Here is a 22374-nt window from a genome sequence, read left to right as displayed (position 1 = left end):
AAGCCACATGAGAAGAAACAGAACGATACATGCGCAGGCGTGTGCGCGTGCATGGGTTCAAGTGCGAGTGCTGCACCATTGGCAGCCTTGGACAATGGAAGATGTTCGATGGCGTCATAGACAGTCGACTTACAAGGTAGCAGAACAGCACGAGCACAAGGGAGGGACGTGTCTGTATCTCCATCTTGGCGTGTCCACGTCCGCGTCTGCGCGGACGCATGAATGCAAGCAAGAGTGCCTGTGCGCGTGCAAGACAGCTCGGGCGCTTGAAAAGACCATGAGAAGGAAGATGGGTGTGCGCAGGAATCTCCGTCTCATTCCAGGCTCATCCACCACCTCCCATAGAAGCGTCTGGCTTCCATGTAGAGGAGCCTGCGTTGCTATTCCCCTCACCCCCCTCTCTTCTCCCATACTTGTCAACGCTGTAGGCAGGGCCGTTAGCGGGGATTGCTAGGAAAAGGGCGTCACACGCACACACACACACCAACGTGCACATATATATATATATTTGCAAAAATATACGCCTTTCAAGACTGTCAAAGGAGCTGCCTGCCATGGAATTGCACGTGTGTCATGTCACGGACAAGTCGGAGGCGCCTGAGTCGCAACCTCCCAGCCGCCCGCGTGAGGATGAGAGCAACGCCGACCGCACGGCATCGAAGTCGGAGGTGCTCTCGCACAGCTCCTCCAGCAGCTGCGTGCCAGACCGCGATCCTAAGGGCACCGGGGGAGAAAACGCCCCCGTGAGCGGCAGTGGTACACCGGAGGCGACGTCTGTGCCTGCTTCACAGCCTGCGATAGCGACCACCGGCGCCACGGCGGCACTCATGAGCCTTCCACAACAGTCGCTGTGTGAACAGGGGAAGGTGCACCCGGCCTACGCGGAGGCCGAGGAGGCCCACGGCGAGGCAGCAGAGGGAGTCGCCTACCAATGCGCGGAGAAGCGTCCCTCCTCCAAGCACGGTGACACCGTTGCATCAGAGAACCGCTTAACTGGCGCCTCCACTTCATCGGCGCACGATTCGGTTTGCGAAGCGGGTTCTTCCGGCGCGCCAGTAGCACCGCACCTCTCCTCGGGCCGGACGCAGGTGCCGGCAGTGCTGCACAACGGTGCAGCGACTGCGCGGCAGAAGGCGGGGGAGGCGAAAGACAGATCCTGTAGGCCACTCCATCTAGCCTCCAACGACTACGTCAGGGCCTACGCGCTCAGCTTGGCATCCTCTTCATCGCTGCCGCGCCAGACGCCAGCTCATGCCGTGGTGCACCGCCACACACCCGATCGGTCGCCGGAGACGAAGTGGAACGCATCACGGGTAAGCACGACGGGCGCGGCGCAGCACGAGATGCTACCGCCCATCAGTGTCGGCTCCAAAAGCAAGCCACGCGTGCGTAGTAGCAACTCCAGCAGAAAAACGCGCACCGCACCCAACAAGGTCTCAAAAGCCGCCCCCACGTCTCGTTCGATGCCAGCCGTCAGTCATGCGTCAAACGCGTTGAGCGTGGCGGGGTCGGCGACGGCAAGGGCCGTCGTGCCGACCGGGGCATCGTACCGGACGCTGTACTCAACAACTGGGGGCGCCATGAAGGGCCTGGTCGACCACGTGGATCGCAACTCGTTCGGGTTCCACCTGCGGAATATGTTTCAGCGGATCGACTTCGCAGAAGTTCAACGTGAAGCCCAGCGTGGTGAGAAAGAGAGCGCTGCCTTGCAGATGTGTCGACGTCTCTTCCGTGTCATCGCCAAGAACAAAGACTTCGTGAGCGTGGAGGATTTGCACGAGCTATTGTTGATCTTCACGCCGTGCGGCGTGTCGCTTCGAGAGGGCGCGGATTTCTTATGGGAGGACTGCGGAGGCAAGTTATCCTTGACTTTCCGCGACTTCCTGCGGTACGGGGCGGCGCTGCGCGCACGCCTGCGGGACTACGAACTCTTTGAACAGCTGTCGGACCAGCAGAAGCTGATCGTCATGCACGCACGCATCCTGCCGGTTGAGCCTCCAGATGACGCCAACACAGCGCGGGTGAACCTGCTGCGCGTGGCCGATCACCAGATGCAGGGCCAACTGCCGCGGCACACCCGTTCGCTGCGCTTGTACGAAGAACTCTTCCTTGTCGACTACCATGAGCGACTTCACGACGCCGCGCTGATTCCGGCGAGCGAGGTTCCACCACAGGGGCTGAAGAGCGACTACGCGCATGAGTATGGACGTGAGCAGCAAGGTAGACCGTTTCCCGCGCTTCCCCCGCTGTCGGTGCCCGCCTTGAAGGAGGACATGGAGTGGCGACACACAGAAGTTGTGTACTCCACCGATAGCGACGCGAGCGACGTGGCCGTGCATGCTGCAGCGGCTGAGAAGCGCGCTGCGGCAGCGCACAACGAGAGCGAGTACCCGACTCTGTCGCGAAGCATTCACCTCGTGGGCGCAACCAAGGCTCCAGGCAAGGCAGGCAGTCGCACGGCGGGCCAGCGAAAGCACCCGCAGCGCAGATACAAGGCCGCCGCGGCCTCAAGCATGGGCGCCGGAGCGACGTACAGCGACAGAAGCCGTCGAACCGGGTTGGGTTCAGAGAGGTTCGTGGTTGATCTGCAGCGACAGCCGCTTCCGCCGCAGCAAAAGAAGATGGGCCGCTTTGTGGAGGAGGAGTACTGGGAGCGGCGCGTCATGGATGACCACCTCATCACACAGCTGCAGTCGATGTACAAGACGCAGTAGGGAAAGGGCCTCGCTCGTTGGCAGCCCTGGTTTTGCTTTGGCGCGTCTGTGTCCCCACCTCTCTCCCGCGTTTTTCGACGCGTTTCACCGATTCTTGTGCTGCAACGCACCTCTGGGCAGCGTCTGGTATCCACCATCACTCCGCCCTCGCCTCCCAGGCCCCACGACGTGGGTATGTTCGCAATTGTGGCGGTAAAACGAGAAAGGACGAGTCAACAAAAAAACCGAAGAAGGGACTCGGTTTAGCGAGCCGACGGCATACTCTTGCACGAGTCATGATGTCACTCTTTTCGTGCTGTTTCTTTCTTTGTCCTGCTTTACTGCTGAGCGAAGGAGGCGGTGCGCACATTTCACATTCTTTGCCTTCGCCGCTCGGCTCTCCCCTCCCTCCCTCTCCCATCCTCCCCGTGCTGTGATGGCCTCTCCGCTCTCCTTACGTTCTTTTCTGTTTTGTCGTTGCCGTTTCACGTGACCTTCTCGTACTCGGCACTTCGGCGTATATACATCGCTCTATATACATCTGATATATGTATATATACAGATGTATAGATGCAGATTTCTCTATGGTATGGGATGCATGTACAGCTGGGACTTCTCCCTCTTCGGTCCTCCTCTCAACAAACGCGCGCACACACATACACACACTGACGCAAACACCTCTGGAACACGGGCACACTCTCGTTGTGTGCTCTCTATCATGCGTCTTATAGCCTCTCTCTTCGCTTAAACACTTCATGTCTCTCTCCCTTCTTCATCGAGTTGGTTGTCGTCTTGCCCTTGGCCGTTTGCTGCGCGGCTCTGGCACATTGGTTCTCTGTTTCTTTTTCAGTTTCTCGTCCTTCTCTGCGCTTGTGCTTCAATATTTCATGTACTGAGGGTGCCAGTTTCACTTGACCGAGCCTCTCCCCCAACGCAAGGAATGCACAAACTGCCTCTATGCCCGAGGCATCCTTTCTGTTGCTTCCTGAAGTGACGTGAAAGCCATCAACACACGCTTGGTAGACGAACATCATCGAGTCATCTCGCGATTCGATTAGAAAAAAGGGGGAAAATAGTGAGAAATCGAGCGACCGCCCTCGCTTCTCCTCCTCGCCACCGCCTTTGCTTCCACTTCAATCACCCACGCACCGACCCATGCCCTTTTCCTCTTCTTTCCTGCTGTACCCCCCCCCCCCACTCCCCTCGCGCGCTTCTCATACATGAACGCACACGCACATGCGTATCTTCCACTAGGAGATTCTCTCCCTCTTTTTTTCGCTCTTATTGGTGTTCCTCCTCCTTGTCAGGCCCTGTCATCTCACCCCTCCCTCTCTTGAAACCCGACCTTTTTGTTTGTTTGCCCTCCCCCCACTCGCTGACTCACACTTCTCTCTACAGCAGTCGCAGCACGCGAGGGTGACTCTTTCTTTTCCTGCTTGCGTACGTGTAGCTGTTCACCGGTGCGGCCGCAAGCAACAGAGGAGACGTCTATAGGGCGAAGCGAGAATCATGTCTAGCAACCAAGATGACCACGGGGGCGAGATGATCTCTGCAGAGGACCAGTTCAACGTCGACATGGACGCTGAGGCGGAGCTGGAGGAGATGAAGCGGCAGGTGGAAAGCCTGCAGGAAGACATGCAGCTCAAGGCACTGCAGGAGTCGGCCGCCAAGGACGAGGGCACACGCAAGACGGCTGCTGCTGCGGCAGCAAGCAGCGGGCAGACCAAGACGAACACCTCCATCTTTGTCGGCGACCTTGACTTGAGGACCACGGACGCGGATTTGCGCGTCTTTTTCGCCTCCTGCGGTGCCATTACGCGCGTAACGGTCTTGAAGGACCGTCAGGGCAACCCGAAAGGCACCGCCTACGTCGAGTTTGAAACCGAAGGGCAGGCACACGCGGCTATCCTCAAGGATGGGCAGTCGCTGCATGGTAAGCCACTGAAGGTGGCAATGAAGCGGGACAACATTCCCGCATTCCAACGTGGCATCTCACGTGGCGGTGCGTACGCGCTGCGCGGTAGAGGTGCGGGCAACCCAATGCAGCAGCAGATCGCTGCGCTGGCCATGATGGCTGGTATGATGAGCCAGGGCTTCAACCCGTATAATATGGGCCGTGGCGGCGGCCGCGGTCGTGGTCGCGGAGGCTATTAGCGCCTGTTTATAGTCTGCAAAGCGGCACGGACCCGCCTCACTGCTGGAGTGCGGTCGCGCGCGCTGGCACATGCATTCTACAACGACATCTGTCTTTGAGCAGTGCCCTTGTCTCTCCTCCTCACGCAACCGCACCTCCGCTTAGGGTTAGACTTGTGCACGACTTCTCCGAAAGGGTGAGAAGAGAACATATTGCCACTCTCCGAGCCCTCCGTTTTTCTCCCTCCCTCTCGGTGGTGCTGTGAGTGGTACGTGCGCCTGCTCAGCGCACACCTATGCCACTGAAGCCTACCGTAGTGAAACAAAAAGTAAAGGGGAGCGCCAACGAAACACCCGCTACGTGACGAGCTGCCGTGTCTCTCCACCTCCACGCACGTGGCACTCAAACACACCAGTCAGCGGAGGCGCGCGTGGAAAAAAAAACAGAAGACACCGATTATGAAAGAAGCCAACCAAAGAAAAGCGAATTGAAAGCGGATGTGAGCCACGTACGCGTACGCGCACACTGGGATATGCTCGCCTGCCGAGTCGGCCCAGTACACGCATCTTTATCGCGCACTCCCTCCCGCATATCTTTTCCCCTTTACATGCCTCCTCCCCCTCCCCCGGCTGCTGTTGTCTCCGTCGAAGCGCTGCGTTGCCAACGGGGTGAAAGAGGTGAAACGGGTGAGGAGGCGGCGGCAGCGGAGCGTGTACTTGACGGCTGCAGCAGGTACGCGGTGGTGTAGCTGGTCTCTCGCCTGCAGCAGCCCATTCTTGCGTCACACCCCAGTGACGGCTCTCCTAACCTCTGTAGGCTGCAAGGGACAACGTTATTCTCGTCTCCCCTGTGTGTGCGTTGTGGTGTGCGTAGGCGGTAGTGCGAAACGACGCTCACAGGCGTGCCTTTGGATACACTGATGGCTCCTTGGTCTGCCGCACTCTCCCCTGCGATCTTTTCTTCCGTTCGTCCCCGTCCTCTCTCTCTGTTTCGTACCTGATTCGGCGCTGTACTTGGTATCATGTGTGTGCGCGGAACGATTAACGGCGCGGTCATGGTTGCCATTTCTCGACACGCCAACCCCTCGATCTTGTGCCCCAGGCCCACCTCCTCCCCATAGACAACGTGCCATCAACGCTTGTCATTTGTGTTTTCGGCTCTTTTTTCCTGTCTTCTTCGCGCTCTTTGTCTCAGGTTGAAAGAGGGAAAGCAACGAACACACACACACACACACACACATCCATACATGCACACACGAAAAGACGTGTTGGATACGCCACCCAACGCCCCTTCCCTCCTCTTCCCAAAAGCCTTCCCCCTCCCCCTCCTCTCTCTCTCCTCCCCCACTAGCGCGCTTCTACTCGAACGCACTCTCAAGTGAACCTCCTCCTAGCAGAGCCACAGCAGCAGTCGAGTGAAGGAGGGGCTGAGAGAGGGCCATCACCAACTCCGCTCTTCTTTTTCATTGCCAAGAAAGGAATTGGCTGCCTTTACTCTTCTCGTATAGTCCTCATGACCACCCGAAAGCTGCACTGTGTGTGGCCGGTGCCGGCTGACATCGACATTGCTCAGAGTATCGATGCCCAGCCGATCACGAGCATCGCCGAGGCCGCGGGTATACTTCTTTCGGAGCTGAGCCCGTACGGCAGCACTCGCGCCAAGGTGAAGCTGAGCGTTCTGAAGCGTTTGGAGGGCAGCCCAAACGGCAAGTACGTCGTGGTGGCGGGCATGAGCCCCACCCCGTTGGGGGAAGGGAAGAGCACCACGACGATCGGCCTCGCCCAGGCTCTCGGTGCTCATCTACAACGACGCTGCTTTGCGTGCATTCGCCAACCGTCTCAAGGACCGACCTTCGGCATCAAGGGCGGTGCCGCGGGAGGCGGCTACAGCCAGGTGATTCCGATGGAGGATTTTAACCTCCACGGCACCGGCGACATACACGCTATCACCGCAGCGAACAACCTCCTTGCTGCGGCGCTTGACACTCGCATCTTCCACGAGCGGACGCAGGACGACGCCGCGCTTTACCGCCGTCTCACCGACGAGCTGAAAACGTTCACACCGATTATGCAGAAGCGGCTCGATAAGCTCGGCATCTACAAAACAGACCCCAAGTCGCTAACGGAGGAGGAGCGCGTCTGCTTTGCGCGGCTGGACGTCGACCCTGACACCATTTCGTGGCGCCGCGTCACCGATGTCAACGACCGCTTCCTGCGCGACATCGAGATCGGGATGGGAAAGGCAGAGAAAGGCATCAGCCGTCGCACCGGCTTCGACATTTCGGTCGCGTCCGAGGTTATGGCCATTCTGGCGCTCGTGGACGATTTGGCCGACATGCGCCAGCGCCTGGGAGCGATCCAGGTGGCCAAAAGCAAGACGGGCGCATCGGTGACGGCTGAGGATGTGGGCTGTGCCGGGGCCATGACGGTGCTGATGAAGGATGCGGTCGAGCCGACGGTGATGCAGACGCTGGAGGGCACCCCCGTGCTGGTGCATGCCGGCCCCTTCGGCAATATTGCGCACGGGAACAGCAGCGTCGTCGCCGACCGCATCGCCCTCAAGCTGGCCGGTGCGGACGGCTTCGTGCTGACGGAGGCCGGCTTCGGTGCAGACATGGGCTGTGAGAAGTTCTTCAACATCAAGTGCCGCACGAGCGGGCTGAAGCCGGATGCGGCGGTGCTCGTGGCGACGGTGCGCGCACTGAAGTTCCACGGCGGTGTGGAGCCAAAGGATGCTACCAAGGAGAACGCGGATGCCTTGCGTGCCGGCATGAGCAACCTTGTTCGGCATATTCAAAACATTCGCAAGTTTGGGGTGCCAGTGGTGGTGGCGCTGAACCGGTTCAGCACCGACACGGAGGCGGAGCTGGCGTTGGTAAAGGAGCTGGCGACGCAGGAGGGTGGCGCGGCGGATGTTGTGGTCACAGACCACTGGTCCAAGGGCGGCGCCGGGGCCGTCGGTCTTGCCCAGGCGCTCATCCGCGTCACGGAGACGACGCCGTCGAACTTCCAGCTGCTTTACCCAAGTAACGCGTCGCTAAAGGAGAAGATCGAGACGGTGTGCCGCGAGATTTACGGCGCCGCCGGCGTGGAGTACCTCAACGACGCAGAGGAGAAGCTGGCGGACTTCGAGAGGATGGGCTACGGTGACTTTCCTGTATGTATGGCAAAGACACAGTACAGCTTCTCGCACAACCCCGAGCTGCGCGGGGCGCCGACCGGCTTCACTGTCCCCATCCGCGACGTCCGCGTCAACTGCGGAGCGAAGTTCGTGTTTCCTCTGCTGGGCGACATCTCCACGATGCCTGGTCTGCCGACCCGACCGGCGTACTACAACATCGACATCGACTGCGAGAGTGGAAGGATTGTGGGTCTTTCTTAACAGGGGAGCCGGTTTTAGTTGGTGATGGACCAGTAGTTATTTGCGTGTTGGTATCTGTACGTCCGTGAGTGGTTTGTGTAGAATGCGGCGCACAGGGCGAGCGCTTGAGTAGGAGCGGCACTGTCTTAGGCGCAAAGGCAGAAATAAGTACACTGAAGGAGTGGAGGAGGGTGGAGGGGGGGGAACCTCCTTTGCGTGTCATGTGCCCGTGAGAGGTTGGTTGCCGGTAACGGCTTCCCTCCGTCATCACACACACAACACAAGCACACTCACGTTCGTCGTCGTGGTGCTGCACGTTCGCGTCCTCGCCCTTCCTTCCTATCTGTCTCCCTCTCTCGTATACTCCGCTTGTATGCACACGACCCAAAACGGAAGAAAGTGGCGGATGGCTCTCTCCTCACATTCCTTCCTTTTTTTTTTTAGTTTCTTCGTCGGCTGCCACTGGCTCTTCTCCTCCGTAGCTCTTGTCGGTTATTTTTCTTTTCACTTTGAATGTTCCGACACCCCCTCCCCCTCCATCTCTATCGCGTCGTGTGGGCGTTCTGAACCCGCCCCCTTTTTCCACTTGTACCCCACGGTGCCTCTTCGCAGTCCATGATCTTTCTCTTCTTTCGTTTTCTTCTCTGTCTTGCGCGCTCTGTTCTCTTTTTCTCATCAGGTACACCTGCATGCGCTCTCTTCTCCCCCATCTCTGTCTTTCTGTGTATGCGTGCGTATACGCACGCCTTGTCTGTCGCTGTTTCCGTTAATTGGTGCTCTAGTCCACCCATTCGGTGGCGTTATGGCCCTCCTCCCTCTCCTCGTGCCCTCTTCTTTTGGCTCGTTCTCTTTTACGGTGTTGCGGTAGCCGAGCTTCGCTTGCTTCCTTCCAGTTTATCGTTCTCGTTCTGTCACCACGAGGTGTAGCGGTGGCCTCCCCTTCCCTACTTCCTCTACCCTGTGTCTCTTTGGGCAAACCCCTCTATTCCACTTTTCTCCCATGGCGCGCTCTCTCGACGGCTCCGCCTGAGGGCAAGAGCGGCCCGTGCACCGCCCCTTTTTCCCTTGCCTGCACACTCCTCAGATTCCAACGCAGGTGTGGGAATGGGTGCGCACCTTCGCTGATTAGGTACGCCCAGTAGCACAGGTGTGAGCCAGTCCACAGACACACACACACACACACACACACACACATACGCGACAGTGGCTGGGTGTGCCTCTTTCTGCGTCACCCAGCAGTCACACATGCGCCTTGATGAAGAGGCAGGAGAGGTGAACAAGGGAGGGACGGCAGGCACTGCGCGGTTTTCCATCGCTATCAGCGCCATGTGCACGTGCACACGTGACAGCGTTTTTGTTCTTCTATCATTTCCCTCTCCTCTGTCCGAGGCACGCTTGCGCATTCTCCTGCCTACATGTACGAGCACTTCACCCCTCTACCCTATCGCACGCACCTGCACACAGACACGAATTGCAGGAGAGGAGGAGGAGGATGATCGGCTTTGTCTATCCACGGTGAGACGGCAGAGAAACACGAGAAAGTACGCACAACACCAACGACAGCAAACAGTAGCGATGCGAAGTGAACTCTGCAGGCACCGCTCCAGGGACTGTCCCCTCCCCTCCACCTCGCACAGTGTAAAACGCGCACCGATCGAAAGCAAGTTGCCGACATGTGCGCGTCATGGAACGAGTCGCTGTGGTGATGTGGAGAGTAGGTCACTGAGGACGGCACAGAAACGCGTAGCAGCCTGCCACGCTGTGAAGCGTTCCATGTCGGACTCTCAGTTCATCGTCGCACGCAGGTGTACGCATTTTGCCGCTCGACTCCGCTTTCCCTCTTCTTCCTCATATCCACCACATTTTTTTCTCCCTCTATCCCTGCCTGGCGTAACTCTCTACTTACCACGTATGCGCTTCCTTTCACTTGTAGACGAAGTACCAGTGACGAAGGGAGCACCTGAGTAATGCTGCAGCAGTGCGCGGCTGTGCTTTCCCTTGTTGAGAAAAGCGTAACGGATAACTGAGACGTGCGCACACTCTCCAGAAGCAGAGGCGCCCCCTCCCTTCTGGAAGACGAAGCATACAGTACACAGATGCTCTCAACGTCCTTCATCTGGACGCTTCGCCATCCTGTGGCGCGAGATATCGTATCGTGCACCTGCGTGTTCGAATCGCGCACTTCCAGGTCCGCGCTAGCGTCGACAACCGGACACCAGCACGGGCGGGGACAGCGTGTCTTTGGCAGCGCAGAGATCGAACAGCAATAAAAAGAGCTCGTTGTCAAGTGTTGTGGTTGCCTTGCTGTTTCCTGCGCGAAGGGCACGACAAGAAGCCGGCAGCGCGAGCGCTGCCGTCGTGCGACGGCACAGCCAATTAGGGGACACAGACATATACACACATACACACAAGGACACACATATACTGGGCAGAGTGGTGTGCAAAGACGTGACGCATCTTCACCAAGGACGCAACGCCCTCAACGTGGACGCTGTCTGGGAGACATGCACCCGCACACAGCCGCTAAAGTCGAAACCACCGCAAGTGACGGGGCTACGATGACGCAGACGACGTCGCATCCCGTTCTTCTGGGCTGTGGGCTGAATTGGGCCTCGTTCGTCGCGTCGCACCCGTTCGAGGTGAAGGAGCTGACTTCCGTGCTCGTCGGAGAAGGGAGTGACGACGATGGAGCGCCTGAGGAGCGCGACGCACTTGTGCAGGCGCAACTGCCAGTGGCGTCCGTCGTGACTTCTGGCGCAACCCTTGAGAGGGTCTTCACGGAGTCGATGGTGTGCGCGTCTTCAATGGCGGAGGTGGCGCGCAAGGTGCAGCACATTGCCACTCTGTGGTGCCTGCATCCGTCCTCGGAGTACGTGGCGACGCTGTGCTGGCCGATGCGGGGCAGCGAAAGCGCAAGCACCACGACTGCGGTGCTGAAGGTGCGAACTGAGGGCTGGCGCGCGCCACTGGACTTGCGTGCTGTATCGCTGCATGTAGTTGACCGCGGCTCTTTTGTCTTTCATCCAGAATTCACACGCTGCATCCTTGCACAGGGGGCGGAGAAGTTCATGTTTTATGTACCACCGAATCCGCTGGAGCCCACCACGGCTCTCCCGTTCATGCGGGGGCTGTGGTACAACGGACTTTTTTCGCTGCCGGAGTCACTGAGAATAGGGCCGCAGCACGTGGCCATGTTCTTTGTGCTCCCCAACGGCGACACACGCTACACGCTCGACCTTGCGCCGGAATCGCCCGCCGCGCCGGCTGCTTCGTCGACCCACCAGCAGGACTCGGGGGCTTTAGGGAGCGCAACGCGTCGCGATGCCACAGCGTCCTTGTATCCGTGGCGCCGTCAGAGCAAGGTCCGGCGCGTCATCCGCTCCGGCGCGTACGTGGTGGTTGTCCGCGATGACACTGCGGGTGTCGTGGCAAGCCTGCAGAGGGCATGCTCGTATCACGGACAAAACAAGAGGAGCACGTGGCTCAACGACATCTTCATCAACCTCATGGGCCAGTGCAGCCGCAGGGACATATCGTCCAGCGCAGACACCGCCGCCTCACAGGCCGCAGAGGCAGATAGGGCAAAATACGTACGGCTTCTGTGCATTGAGCTGGTGGAGAAGGCGACAGGTGAGGTGATGGCGGGCTGCTGTGGCATGACGGTGGGGTGTGCGTACCACGACTACACCATGTATACGCTGCGGCAGTCCAAGGACGGACTCGGCACCTTCCTGACGAAGCTGATAGGCGAGGCGCTGCAGCGGTGCGGGTACACCCTTTGGTACTGGGGGTTCTGCGTGGAGTACATGCGACATTTCGAGCGGCACTTCGGCGCCGTCGACATGCCACGAGACGTCTTTTACCGTCGCTGGAGTGCGGCGCGCGACGCTGTGCCAGAGTGCGACATTGATGCTTACCTGCGGTCTCACAAGGGGATGGTGCCTTACTACGAGGGGACCAGCGCACTTGTCAAGAGTAAGCCCTAGCTATGTACTTGTGCTTACCCAATTTGCGAGTAGACCTTCCGCGCGGAGCCCTCGCCTTATCCTTTGTTCTTCTTGGCTGATGTGTTTGCTTTCTCGTTCTCCGTTGTGGTGCAGATTCTGTCTCTCACCGAGTTTTCCCTCGTGCCGTTGTGCGCGCACCTGCATTTGTGCGCCCAAACCTTTCGTTTCCCCGCCACCTCTCTCTTTGGAAGCGCGACGGTTTGCCTCACAGGGTCGATCATGCTCTCTTCCCGATCCTCCGTCACTCTACTGCGCACACGTTTTACAGAGGACACGTACCGTGTACCGCCAGGCTCCCCCCTAGCCAATCATGCAGCCGACCCACCCACCTCCCGCTGCCGAGTTCTTTGCTGTGGCACAGCACCGTCTCCGCTGCTCATACTAAAGCGTAGCGTTGGAGCGCACTTTCTGCTCTCTTCTCCGTCTCGACTGCGGCTGCTGGAACATCGCGAATACTCTGACCACGGAGTGAGTACACACGCCTGAACCCTGACGAATGCTATTCCCCCCTCCCCCATCGGTTTCACAGATTCCGACACAAGCACACACGCTTCTTGCCTCATTCCTTCTGATGCCGCTGTCTGTGCCCTCGCTTTCTCTCGCTCGCTCTACAACTCCTCCCTTTACCCTCTCTCTGCACTCCCTTCCCTCTTTCGTTCCGTGCTTCACCTACGCATGTACCCGCGCGTGACACATTCGTGTTGACTCTGTTGTTGCCATACTCTCCCTCCTTCGGCCTTCATCACACACGTGCCCACATGCGCCTCGCATCTGGGATACTCGCGGCAACCGACGTGTGCCCTACCAGTTTCGCCTACAGATTCCTCCCCCTTCTTCCCTCACCCCAGTGTCCTTTTCTTTACCTATTTTACTTTGATCTCTCCTACTCGCCTCCCGGCCACTTCTCTCTTCTCCAGTGTCGTATCTTCAGCTTTTCCAGCCGTTCACCATACCTACATACACATACACACACGACCTACTCCCCCCCCCCTTAACCCACACCACGAGCTCATGTCGGCCATCGCGAAGGAGTTCAAGGGGCTCACGACGAAGGATGTCGTGACGTGGCGCCGCCCCGTCGCGTCTGGCCTCATTTTTTCATCTTTCTTTACCATGTGGGCCATTTTCGTCTTTGCCGAGTACACGCTGACAACGTTTGTGTCTCGCATCGTCTCCATTCTCCTCATTGCTGGTGCCGCCGCTGCCGTGACGAAGCGCACCATCGTGACGTCGCCCGAGGATGTGACCGCTAGCATGGACCGTGCTTACGAGTCTGTGCGCCCGTGCGTGACCAAGTTCGTGGACTGCACGATCTCCCTCCTCACGTGGCGTGACTACGCGGCGTCCGCCAAGTTTTTCATGACCACCCTTGTGATGGCCTTCCTCGGCAACTGGATGAGCGACACGACGCTGATGCTGGTCATCCTTATCGTTGCCTTTACGGCCCCGGTGGCATACGAGAAGAAGCAGAACGAGATCGAACACGCAGTGCAGCAGGTGCGCGCCTACGCTGACAAGTATCTCGGCATGATCAAGACGCACGCAGAGTCCAAGAAGTCGTCGGTGGAGCAGCAGCTTCAGGATATGGAGCGCAAGGCCCAGTAGAGATGCGCGAAATGCCGATTGGTGTATGTAGCAAGTGCAGGATACAGCTAGACAAGACATAAGTATTCTGTGCTTTGCTCCGAGTTCGGGGAAGGGAGGAGGAGGGGAGGCGAAGGGCCACGGGCACCGAAAAAGGGAAGTTGGAAGGCTGCCAAGCGTATCCAACGCGATTGCACGCACGCCGTAGGCGCAGCGGCGGCATGCACGTGGAGGGTCGTGCAATGATGAAAGAGGTGCTGTTCTCTGTTCGCACACGCACCAGCGTGTACGCCTAAGCACACATTGCACATGCGGGCACGCGGTCAGACATTGAACAGCAAATACAGCACGCAAGAGTATTGGGAGCCGAGGCTACATCCTTGGCTCATGCATTTTTTTGTGTGCCTTGCTGCATGGTTCTTTCCTCCTCTTCTGCTCTTGGTGTTGTGGGCACGCGTGCCTGAGCCTGCGTCTGCGCACCCCACCCTCCAGCGATCGCCTCTTTGTATCTCCTCTGCCTGCTCGGTGTGGGTCTTCCTTCTCCACGGCTTCCCTCCTTTACCCGACTTCCGCTCTCGCTCACATCTTTCTCCTGCCTTTGATACCACCCCAGCGCTTTCATGTCATGCTCCGTTCCCGGTCGATGACCGACAATAGCGGAACGAAACAGTGACAGCCTGCCCCTCCCCTTTTTTTTTAAGCACTGCCTCTCTCTTTTTCTTTCTCCGTCGTATCACGGCCCCGTACCCCACACTCTTTGTGGGGGAAGCCAAGCGCCTGCACAGCCCGCCCTCGGGGCACGGCTGGCCGACTCTCGGTGCCAGTGGACAGGTCTGGGCCGGTGCTGTGCCGAGGAGACCTGCGGGTCATGGCCACGCTTGTAACGACTCACTACAAATCGTGTCGACAGGTCGTCGAATGCACGCATCCGCCCACGTTTTATTCCTGCTCTTGCTGCGTTGCGGCGATGCCGAGTGTGATCCCGTACCTGGTCTGCGCTGCCTGCAGTGGAATCCAAGTGGGCGGAACGACGCCCAACGGTGCTGGCTGACCCGATATGTCCTTGATGAGCAGCCACCGTGCAGCAGTGGAAAGTAAACAGCTGGGACTGTGCACTCATATAGTTTGCTGACCTGTTCGCTGTCGAGTGGGCACGTTGGAGAATTTTTTTTTTAATTTTAGTATTATGGCGCCTCCCCGGGATCACGTGTGTCTCTCTTTGGCTTCTATTCATGTGCTTTCATCAGTTCTGTTCCTCCACACCCTGGCCATGCAGGTGTGCGTCTCCTGCGTACTCTTATCGTGCAGGCTCAAGACGGTGAAAAGGGAGGGCGGGGGAGTGGAGGCAGGCGGCGGTCAATGAGCAGAACACATATAAACACGCAGAGAGAGGAAGAGCTACCACAACTCATAAAACTTAGCCGCCGGCTTCCGTGGCTTTCATTTTTTTTTTTGCTTGCCTTGACCTCCTCCGCGTTCTCCCACGTCCCCAACTCACATACCCCCCCCCCCCACGCACAGACACAGACACCTATGTTGGTAAGTTTTGTTGTTGTTCGTAGGCGCATCTGTACGACACATCCACGCCACTTCTCTTCCACTGCTCCGTCTGCACGTTCTTTGAAGGTCTCTCTCTCTCTCTGGTCGTCTCTTCCCTTCGCCGAGTTCTCGCGGAGCTATGCGGTGTTTTCTGTCGTGCTCCGCGCGAGACTGATAAAGTCGTCAAGCACGGCTGGCGATGCCGTGTGGTATGCAAGACAGAGAAAACGTAACCAAGAAAAGCAGAGAAGCGGGATCGGTCTGTTTGCCCGTTTCTATGTTTTGTGCGTCGCTTCATGTGAGCCGGTGCAAACATCTGAGATGAGGCCGGCTGACTCTCTCCAGCCGGCGCACGCGAGGCTCGGAGAGCGATGGTCCGATGAAGGGCGTGACAGAAGACAGCTACGAGAAGGGATAGGGACGGTAGCTTGGCAGAGATGGATGGTTTGATGCGTTGAAAGGCGACGAGCACGCACATCCGAGAGCCTGCGAGATGGTGCAACAAAGAAAAGTCGAAGCACGGAGTACATGAGACGCAGCGCTGAAAAGGGAAGTCAGCTGGGTATGTAAGGTGCCGATTCCCGTGTGTGCACGTCTTGTCGCAAAGAACACAGACCAACAACAGAAGACGCTGCTGCGTGCTGCGCATGCATCTGCGTGAACTGTTAGCCGACGGCTAGCGGTGCCATCTCCGTTTCCTTTCTTCTGCCCTGTGCATGTGTGGTATCTGACCATGGTGGGCCTCACACAACGAAACATATGCAGAGATATATGCACATCTCTATGCATGGAAACAAAAGACAAACACGCCAAGAAAACTCACATGGGAACTTGATGGTCGGAAGTTAAAGAACACAACAGAGGGTGGGGAAGGTGACTAAAAACAAGGAAAGAAAGCGAACGAAAAAGAAGCTCATCTTTCTCATCTTTCTCGTCTTTCACTTGTTTTTGTTGTTGCTCACCTTGCCGCTTTCTTCTTCATCCATCGTGTTGTGGAGACATGGGACATCGAGACATGAAGGGAGCGACTCTCCTCTCCCACTCTCTGTCTTTCCAGTGGTCAGGCTCGCGCCATCATCACGTGTGCGCGTTTGCCAACATGCAAAAAAAAAAACAAATAAAGCAACAACAGCAAAAAAGAAGGCGCGCGACAATGATTTTTTTTTTCCTCTCCTTTTCTGGAGCCTCATCAAGGTTTTCCCTTTGGTGCTCCTTGTCCTTCGCATTTCTCTCCTATTGTCTGTCTTGTGCGCGCACGCGCGTCCGTGCACGTGTGACCCTTTTCCTCGTGGTCCGCTACGGTGGGTGGGCGCTTCAACTTCTTTTCATCGTCATTTCTGTTGCCACACAGACGTGCTATGCCCCACACCCCTCCCCCCTCCCGTTGTCTCTCTCTCTCTCTCTGCTCTTGTCGCTCATGCCCTTGCCCTCAAGCTGCTCTTCTCTGCGCCCTCTTGCTTTCCTTTGTTCTTTGCTGTTCTCCCCGTGTGTGCTCCTTGCCCAGCCTTGCGCTAGATTAGCCAAGACGCTCTCTCTCCCTCTCTCTGCACGTTAGCAGGGACATATCGCACGCAACTGGCCCTCGCCCTCCATCCACCCATCCATCTCCGCTGACGCACTCCTCTCCGAATGCTTGTCCTCTTCTTGTTTTGTTCTTTTTTGTTACCTTCACCCCCCCCCCCCATGTCTCATGTTGTTGCGTGTGTCTGTTGTGCTTGTGAAGGGCCGTTGTTCTCTTCTTTCGTTTTCCCTGTATTCTCTGCCGCACGATCTCTCTCTCGCTAACTTTTTCCCTGTACCGCCTTCCGTGTGAGATGGGCTATGGCTGATTTCCGTCGTCTTGCCTTTCTCTGTTTCTTCTTCGGTTCGTACTGATGCTTGTCGGTCTGTTTTTTTTTTGTTCTTCTCGCTCATGTGTGTCGATGAGTCTTTTCTCTGTTTCCGTCTCCGTCTCTTTCCCTCTCTATTGCATTTGCATGTGTGCTTGTGCGGAATAGGCTGCTGAGTGCGACGCGACAATTCACATCCACTCCAAACCCTGGCTCCCGCACGCGCACGCAGAAGAAAAATACTATGAGGAGGGCCCGCTACACCTCACTCTCGCAGCGCCGTGCAACGGTTGCCGAGGAAGACGAAAGCGAGAGAGCGAACGGAATATTAAGCAGACCAAGACATCGCTTCCGCTAGGGCAGGAGGGTGGAAAACAACCACGAAGAAAGAAACACGCATGATGCGTACACCGTTGGGACTTGTGCATGTGCTTGATGTCTACGTGAATGCTTTATTCGTAACCCGCTCACTTCTCTGAGAGCCATTCTCTCTCTCTCTCCCATGTGAACGAACGAAAGCAAAAAAAAAAAACACAGCAGAAAAAGAAGGGAGAAAGAAGGGGGATCGATAATACACAAAGGCAAAAGTGTAGGCGAATGCCGGAAATGAATGCCGAAACCAAAAGGCGGAAGAAACAAACAAAGGGATGGCGCGCGAACTCCACCGTTCCCATTGACCGGCACGCGAGTGTCAGAGAGGACGCGCGCGGTGCGAGCGTAATAGGTTGTACTGTGTGGAAGTAGTGGTCTGTACATGCTGTCGCCGCGCATGTTCTTCTGTCCATTCTCCGTCGTCTGGCCTCTCTTCCCTCCCGGTTCAGGCGTCACGAGACTCTCTTTGCGAGCTTGCGCGTGTTGCTGAAGGAACAAACACCGTAGCGGCACCGAGCGGAAGAGAGAGGAAGGCGTGGAGGGGGTGCAAACGAAGGCACATGCACCCCCCCCCCCCACACGCACGCAAAGGGACTTGCATGTGAGCCGGTGCATTGTGACACTACCCACTGAGGACCCCGATGGCGGAGAGACAATGCCAGATGCGCAATACGGTGCGCTGTCTTATGTATCGCTGTTTGTTGCGTCGATCTCTTTCTCTCACTGTCTGCCCGCGCCTACAAACCGACGATCCTGTCCGTGCGCTTTACCAATGCCATGCCGACCCCTCCCCCTCTTTATCTGTCTTCTCTCTTCCTATCCCTACTTCTCTCCAATGTCATGAGCATCACCCTGCATGATCATGATTACCGCCACACCTGTGCAGCAAGAGGTTGCCCTCCCTATCTCGTTCTGTTCCCCATTTCATGTCTGATTATTATTTTGTTGTTTTTCGTTCTCGTGCACGGCCTCTACTTGCTCCACTACGCTCTCACTCTCGGCATCTAGCAGGGGTACGCACCGATTCGCCGGCTAACACACATACACACACACACACACACACACGCAAGGCACACGCACGCACGTACGCACAAAACTCTTTGCGGTAAAGAAACAGCTTCACAGACGCTCTCGGGGGTGCTTTGGTGTTGTTGCCTTCGCCCCTGCCCTCCTCGTCGTCCATCTCGTCGTCCTCCTCTCTTCCCCTTCAATTTTCTCCTTCTCTGTCCTCCGTCTCCCACCACGCCTCCGCCGCCCCCCTCCTCCCCACTCTTCTTTATCTATTTTTTTTTTTTTTGACTGCGTCACCTTTTTTCGACTCGCTTTCGCCTCCCATCTTCACATACACACGTGTGCACGCGCCGATCGGGACCGTTGGACCTGAAAAGGCCAACACGAGATCGAGCGCCAGCATTGGTCCACTTTAGGCGCTTTTTGCTTGCTTGTTCAAGTAGCTGCGAAGAGTGTGACAGGTGGGCCTTCGCGTTGTGCTCTGCCTCACCCCTCTCCCTGGCGTGTATTCTTAATTTCACTTTTCTCCCCCTTTTGTTCTTCTTTTCCGTTCTGCCCCCCCCCCCTTCCCGCCATTGCCCTTCGCTTATCTGTTTGGTTGCGTTTGGCGGTTGCGGCGGCGTGCTCGTTGAACTCGTCTTCGTCTCTCTCCCTCTGCGTAATCTTTCCCCTCCGCTGTTTTTTCTTTCATTTTTTTTTTTGTGTGGCTTTTCGCCCGTCTCTGTCCTCTTGTGGGCCTTGCCGTGCTTGTGTGTGTGTGCTCATAGTATTCGCACTTGTTGTTGTTCCTTGGGGTGGAGGGGGGGCTCCTCCTCCTGTTGTTTTGTTATATTCTCTTGGGTTCTGTCTCACACATCTCGGGCACTTCTGTGTCTATTCCGCATCGCCGTCTTCTCTGTCTTATTTTTAGTTTTGTTTGGTGCCAGCTACTTGGCGTGTGCACTCTCACCTCTCCTTCATTCTCTTCTCTCCCTGTCCCGGTGCCTTTCGAGTGCTGGCGCTGATTACTGGCTGATCCGCCCGACGTGCCCGAACTTCCGCGACTCCATCACTCGCCTCTGAGACACAACCACCCCCACGCACGGACGCACACACGCACACACGCACACACACACACACACACCGTGCACCTCGTGGCGAGAGGGACGTGCACACAACACGAACAAGACCGACGGAGACCGTACAGTAGATGATCTCGCCCTTCTCATAGGGCCCAGCACGCGGAGACGATCACCTGCGTTATTATTATTGTTGCATGCGGATTTGGCGTACAACGCACCACAAGAGGCGGTAGAGAGGCGACTCGCAAACACAAACAAAAATGCCCAAGGTGGTGTGTGTGTGGCGCGGCTCGGATGAGATCGACAACGCCATCGAGCACCTCGACGAAGCAAAGGTGCAGTTATTGTATTCGAAGTTCCCTGTAGGCTCGGGCACCTTCAAGCGCAACAAGTTCATCTACGTACAGTATATTGGGCCCAAGTGCAGTATTGTGAAGCGTGGCCAGGGCATCAATGAGATCACCAACTTTACGACAAACAACATCCGCGGCGTCCCTGGCTTCTCCACGACCGACAAGGCGTCTCTCTCTTTCGAGTCCCTTGTGCGGCACATGCGCGACACCTTCGTCATGGACAGCGGCAACTTCTCCATGGAGCAGATCCGCGAGGAGTACCGCGAGCGACTAGCAGCAGAGCAGATGATGATGCATCAGGAGCGTGAGCAGGCGGCCGTAGTGGCCGCCACGGCAAAGCGAGGACGTCGCAACACCGCACCAAGCGTGCGATTGGCGCCGAAGCCGGCTCCACCGCCGACGAAGGAGGAGCGTCCGAGCAGCCCGGTAGAGGTGTCAGCGCAGACGAACCGTGTCATGACGTCTCTGCGCCAGGACAACGGCTCCGTCAACTGGGTAGTTTTCGAATCGAATTCGGAGGTACTGACTGTACGTGCCTACGGCCAACATGGCATCTTTGAGATGGTGAAGAACCTCCCTGATGAAGAGTGGCTCTTTGGGCTCTTTCGCATCTCCTTTTCCAACGGCGAAGTCCATCAGCGCCGAATGATTTTCTTCCAGTGGATCGGTAGTAGTTTGAAAGCGATGCGCGGCGGTAGTCACGCCGGGGTCTACCCAGCGATGGCAAAGGCCCTCTCCCCCTTCAACTACGAGATTTACCTCGTTGGCCGGCAAGACTTGAATCCGCAGGCCATTATCGCCAAGTCGAAGAGCGCCTTCCGTACCCCGGCAGACAGGCGGATCGGTGTAGCGCGGGATTTCATGATAGACAGCACTGTTTTTACAGAGGAGAACTACCGTCAATCGCTCGTTGAGGAGCAGGCGACCGCCGAAGTGTTCGAGGAGCGCCCGAAGAAGACGCACCGACTCACCATGCCAATCATACCTGACGGCATAGAGCAGAGCTCGGCGAGCGTGGCCACCACCGGGACGGCCGACAGCCCAGCGGCACAGAGTTTCTCCATCGAAGAGACGATCGATCTGGTGCAGGCGAAGGAGGGGGGACTCGTGTGGGCCATTTTCGAGGTCCTATAGTCGAGAGAGAGAGAGAGCGCGCTACCGAAAACGAAAAGGCGAAAAGACGCAGAAGAAAAGAGAAGGGACGAGAGCGCCCAACATCGCTTTGCGAGGGTCTGTGTGTTTGTGCGTGCGTGTGTGGATGTTGTTATCGTCGGGTGCGCGTGTTTGGCGCGCTTGGCTCCACCGCTGCAAACGAAAGGAAAGAGAAAAAAGTGATGAGCTTGCGTGTGTTGGTGTCTATGTTACCTGCAGCGCCCTGCACATCTTGCCCTCCCTGTTTTCTTTCACTCTGTTCATCCTCTCTCTTTTTTCTTCCTCTCCCCGTTTCCTGCGTGGATATCACCAGCAAACGCCCCTCTCTCCGACTTCTACGTACACGAAACCGCACAAGAGCAAGGAAGGCACCAAGTGGCGTGTTCGTCATGCCAATCGCTTTTTCTGTTTCTTTGTGTATCCCTCAACGCCCTTTCTCGTCTTTGTGCGTTTCTTCTTTTTTGGTCGCTTTTCTTTTTTTTTCGGCGTGCATGGTTTCTGTGCTTGTGCTTGCATGTCTGTATATGTGCATATACGTATGTGCGTGAGGCGGTGTGTGTCTTTTCGTGTATCTCTCCCCCACCCCCGGGACTCTTTTGCCTTTGGTGTGTTGGTTGTGCTCTCCCTCTGTCTGTCTCTCGCCCTTTTTTCTCGTTGCTTTAGTTCTCCCCTCTCCTGCCGTTTGATAGTCATGTTCTTTGGTGCTTTTTCTCTATTTCGCTCGTTCCCCCTCCACTCGTGCTCTCCCGCTGCATGTGTGAAGGGCTGTGCTTTAATCGTTTCTGTTTTGGCTTAGCTCTTCCGTCTTCTTCAGGTGCATATGTGTGTGTTTTTGCATGCGCTCGTGCCGCATCTTTATTTTTTTTTCTTTCGCATCCTTTTCTTTTTGTGCCCCTTTTCCTCAACCCCCCCCCCACCACCACCAACACCACACTCCTCACCGATGCCGGCCGGCGGCGTCACCGTCGTATCAGGGCCCCGTACCCCACACTCTTTGTGGGGGAAGCCAAGCGCCTGCACAGCCCGCCCTCGGGGCACGGCTGGCCGACTCTCGGTGCCAGTGGACAGGTCTGGGCCGGTGCTGTGCCGAGGAGACCTGCGGGTCATGGCCACGCTTGTAACGACTCACTACAAATCGTGTCGACAGGTCGTCGAATGCACGCATCCGCCCACGTTTTATTCCTGCTCTTGCTGCGTTGCGGCGATGCCGAGTGTGATCCCGTACCTGGTCTGCGCTGCCTGCAGTGGAATCCAAGTGGGCGGAACGACGCCCAACGGT

The 22374-nt window shown here is 57.1% G+C and overlaps 6 protein-coding genes across 6 annotated transcripts; all 6 read left to right on the top strand.

The window, feature by feature from the left end:
* Positions 1-554: 554 nt before the first annotated feature.
* Positions 555-2714, top strand: LDBPK_302610 (hypothetical protein, conserved; the record flags this gene model as incomplete). Its single annotated transcript, XM_003862924.1, has 1 exon — positions 555-2714. The coding sequence occupies one exon, from the start codon at positions 555-557 to the stop codon at positions 2712-2714; it is 2160 nt and encodes a 719-aa protein (XP_003862972.1).
* Positions 2715-4202: 1488 nt separating this feature from the next.
* Positions 4203-4847, top strand: LDBPK_302600 (RNA-binding protein, putative; the record flags this gene model as incomplete). Its single annotated transcript, XM_003862923.1, has 1 exon — positions 4203-4847. One exon carries the CDS (start codon positions 4203-4205, stop codon positions 4845-4847), a length of 645 nt encoding a protein of 214 aa, XP_003862971.1.
* A 1492-nt stretch (positions 4848-6339) lies between these two features.
* On the top strand, positions 6340-8208 carry LDBPK_302590 (formate--tetrahydrofolate ligase; the record flags this gene model as incomplete). Its single annotated transcript, XM_003862922.1, has 1 exon — positions 6340-8208. The coding sequence occupies one exon, from the start codon at positions 6340-6342 to the stop codon at positions 8206-8208; it is 1869 nt and encodes a 622-aa protein (XP_003862970.1).
* Positions 8209-10691: 2483 nt separating this feature from the next.
* LDBPK_302580 (hypothetical protein, conserved) lies at positions 10692-12173 on the top strand (the record flags this gene model as incomplete). Its single annotated transcript, XM_003862921.1, has 1 exon — positions 10692-12173. The coding sequence occupies one exon, from the start codon at positions 10692-10694 to the stop codon at positions 12171-12173; it is 1482 nt and encodes a 493-aa protein (XP_003862969.1).
* A 1032-nt stretch (positions 12174-13205) lies between these two features.
* LDBPK_302570 (reticulon domain protein, 22 kDa potentially aggravating protein (paple22)) lies at positions 13206-13799 on the top strand (the record flags this gene model as incomplete). Its single annotated transcript, XM_003862920.1, has 1 exon — positions 13206-13799. The coding sequence occupies one exon, from the start codon at positions 13206-13208 to the stop codon at positions 13797-13799; it is 594 nt and encodes a 197-aa protein (XP_003862968.1).
* A 6051-nt stretch (positions 13800-19850) lies between these two features.
* On the top strand, positions 19851-21077 carry LDBPK_302560 (hypothetical protein, conserved; the record flags this gene model as incomplete). The annotated part of the gene is made up of 1 exon (XM_003862919.1): positions 19851-21077. The coding sequence occupies one exon, from the start codon at positions 19851-19853 to the stop codon at positions 21075-21077; it is 1227 nt and encodes a 408-aa protein (XP_003862967.1).
* Positions 21078-22374: the final 1297 nt, after the last annotated feature.

This window comes from Leishmania donovani, chromosome 30, assembly GCF_000227135.1.
Source record: "Leishmania donovani BPK282A1 complete genome, chromosome 30".
In the NCBI taxonomy this organism is placed as follows: domain Eukaryota; phylum Euglenozoa; class Kinetoplastea; order Trypanosomatida; family Trypanosomatidae; genus Leishmania; species Leishmania donovani.
This window is presented reverse-complemented; position numbering and strand designations above follow the sequence as displayed.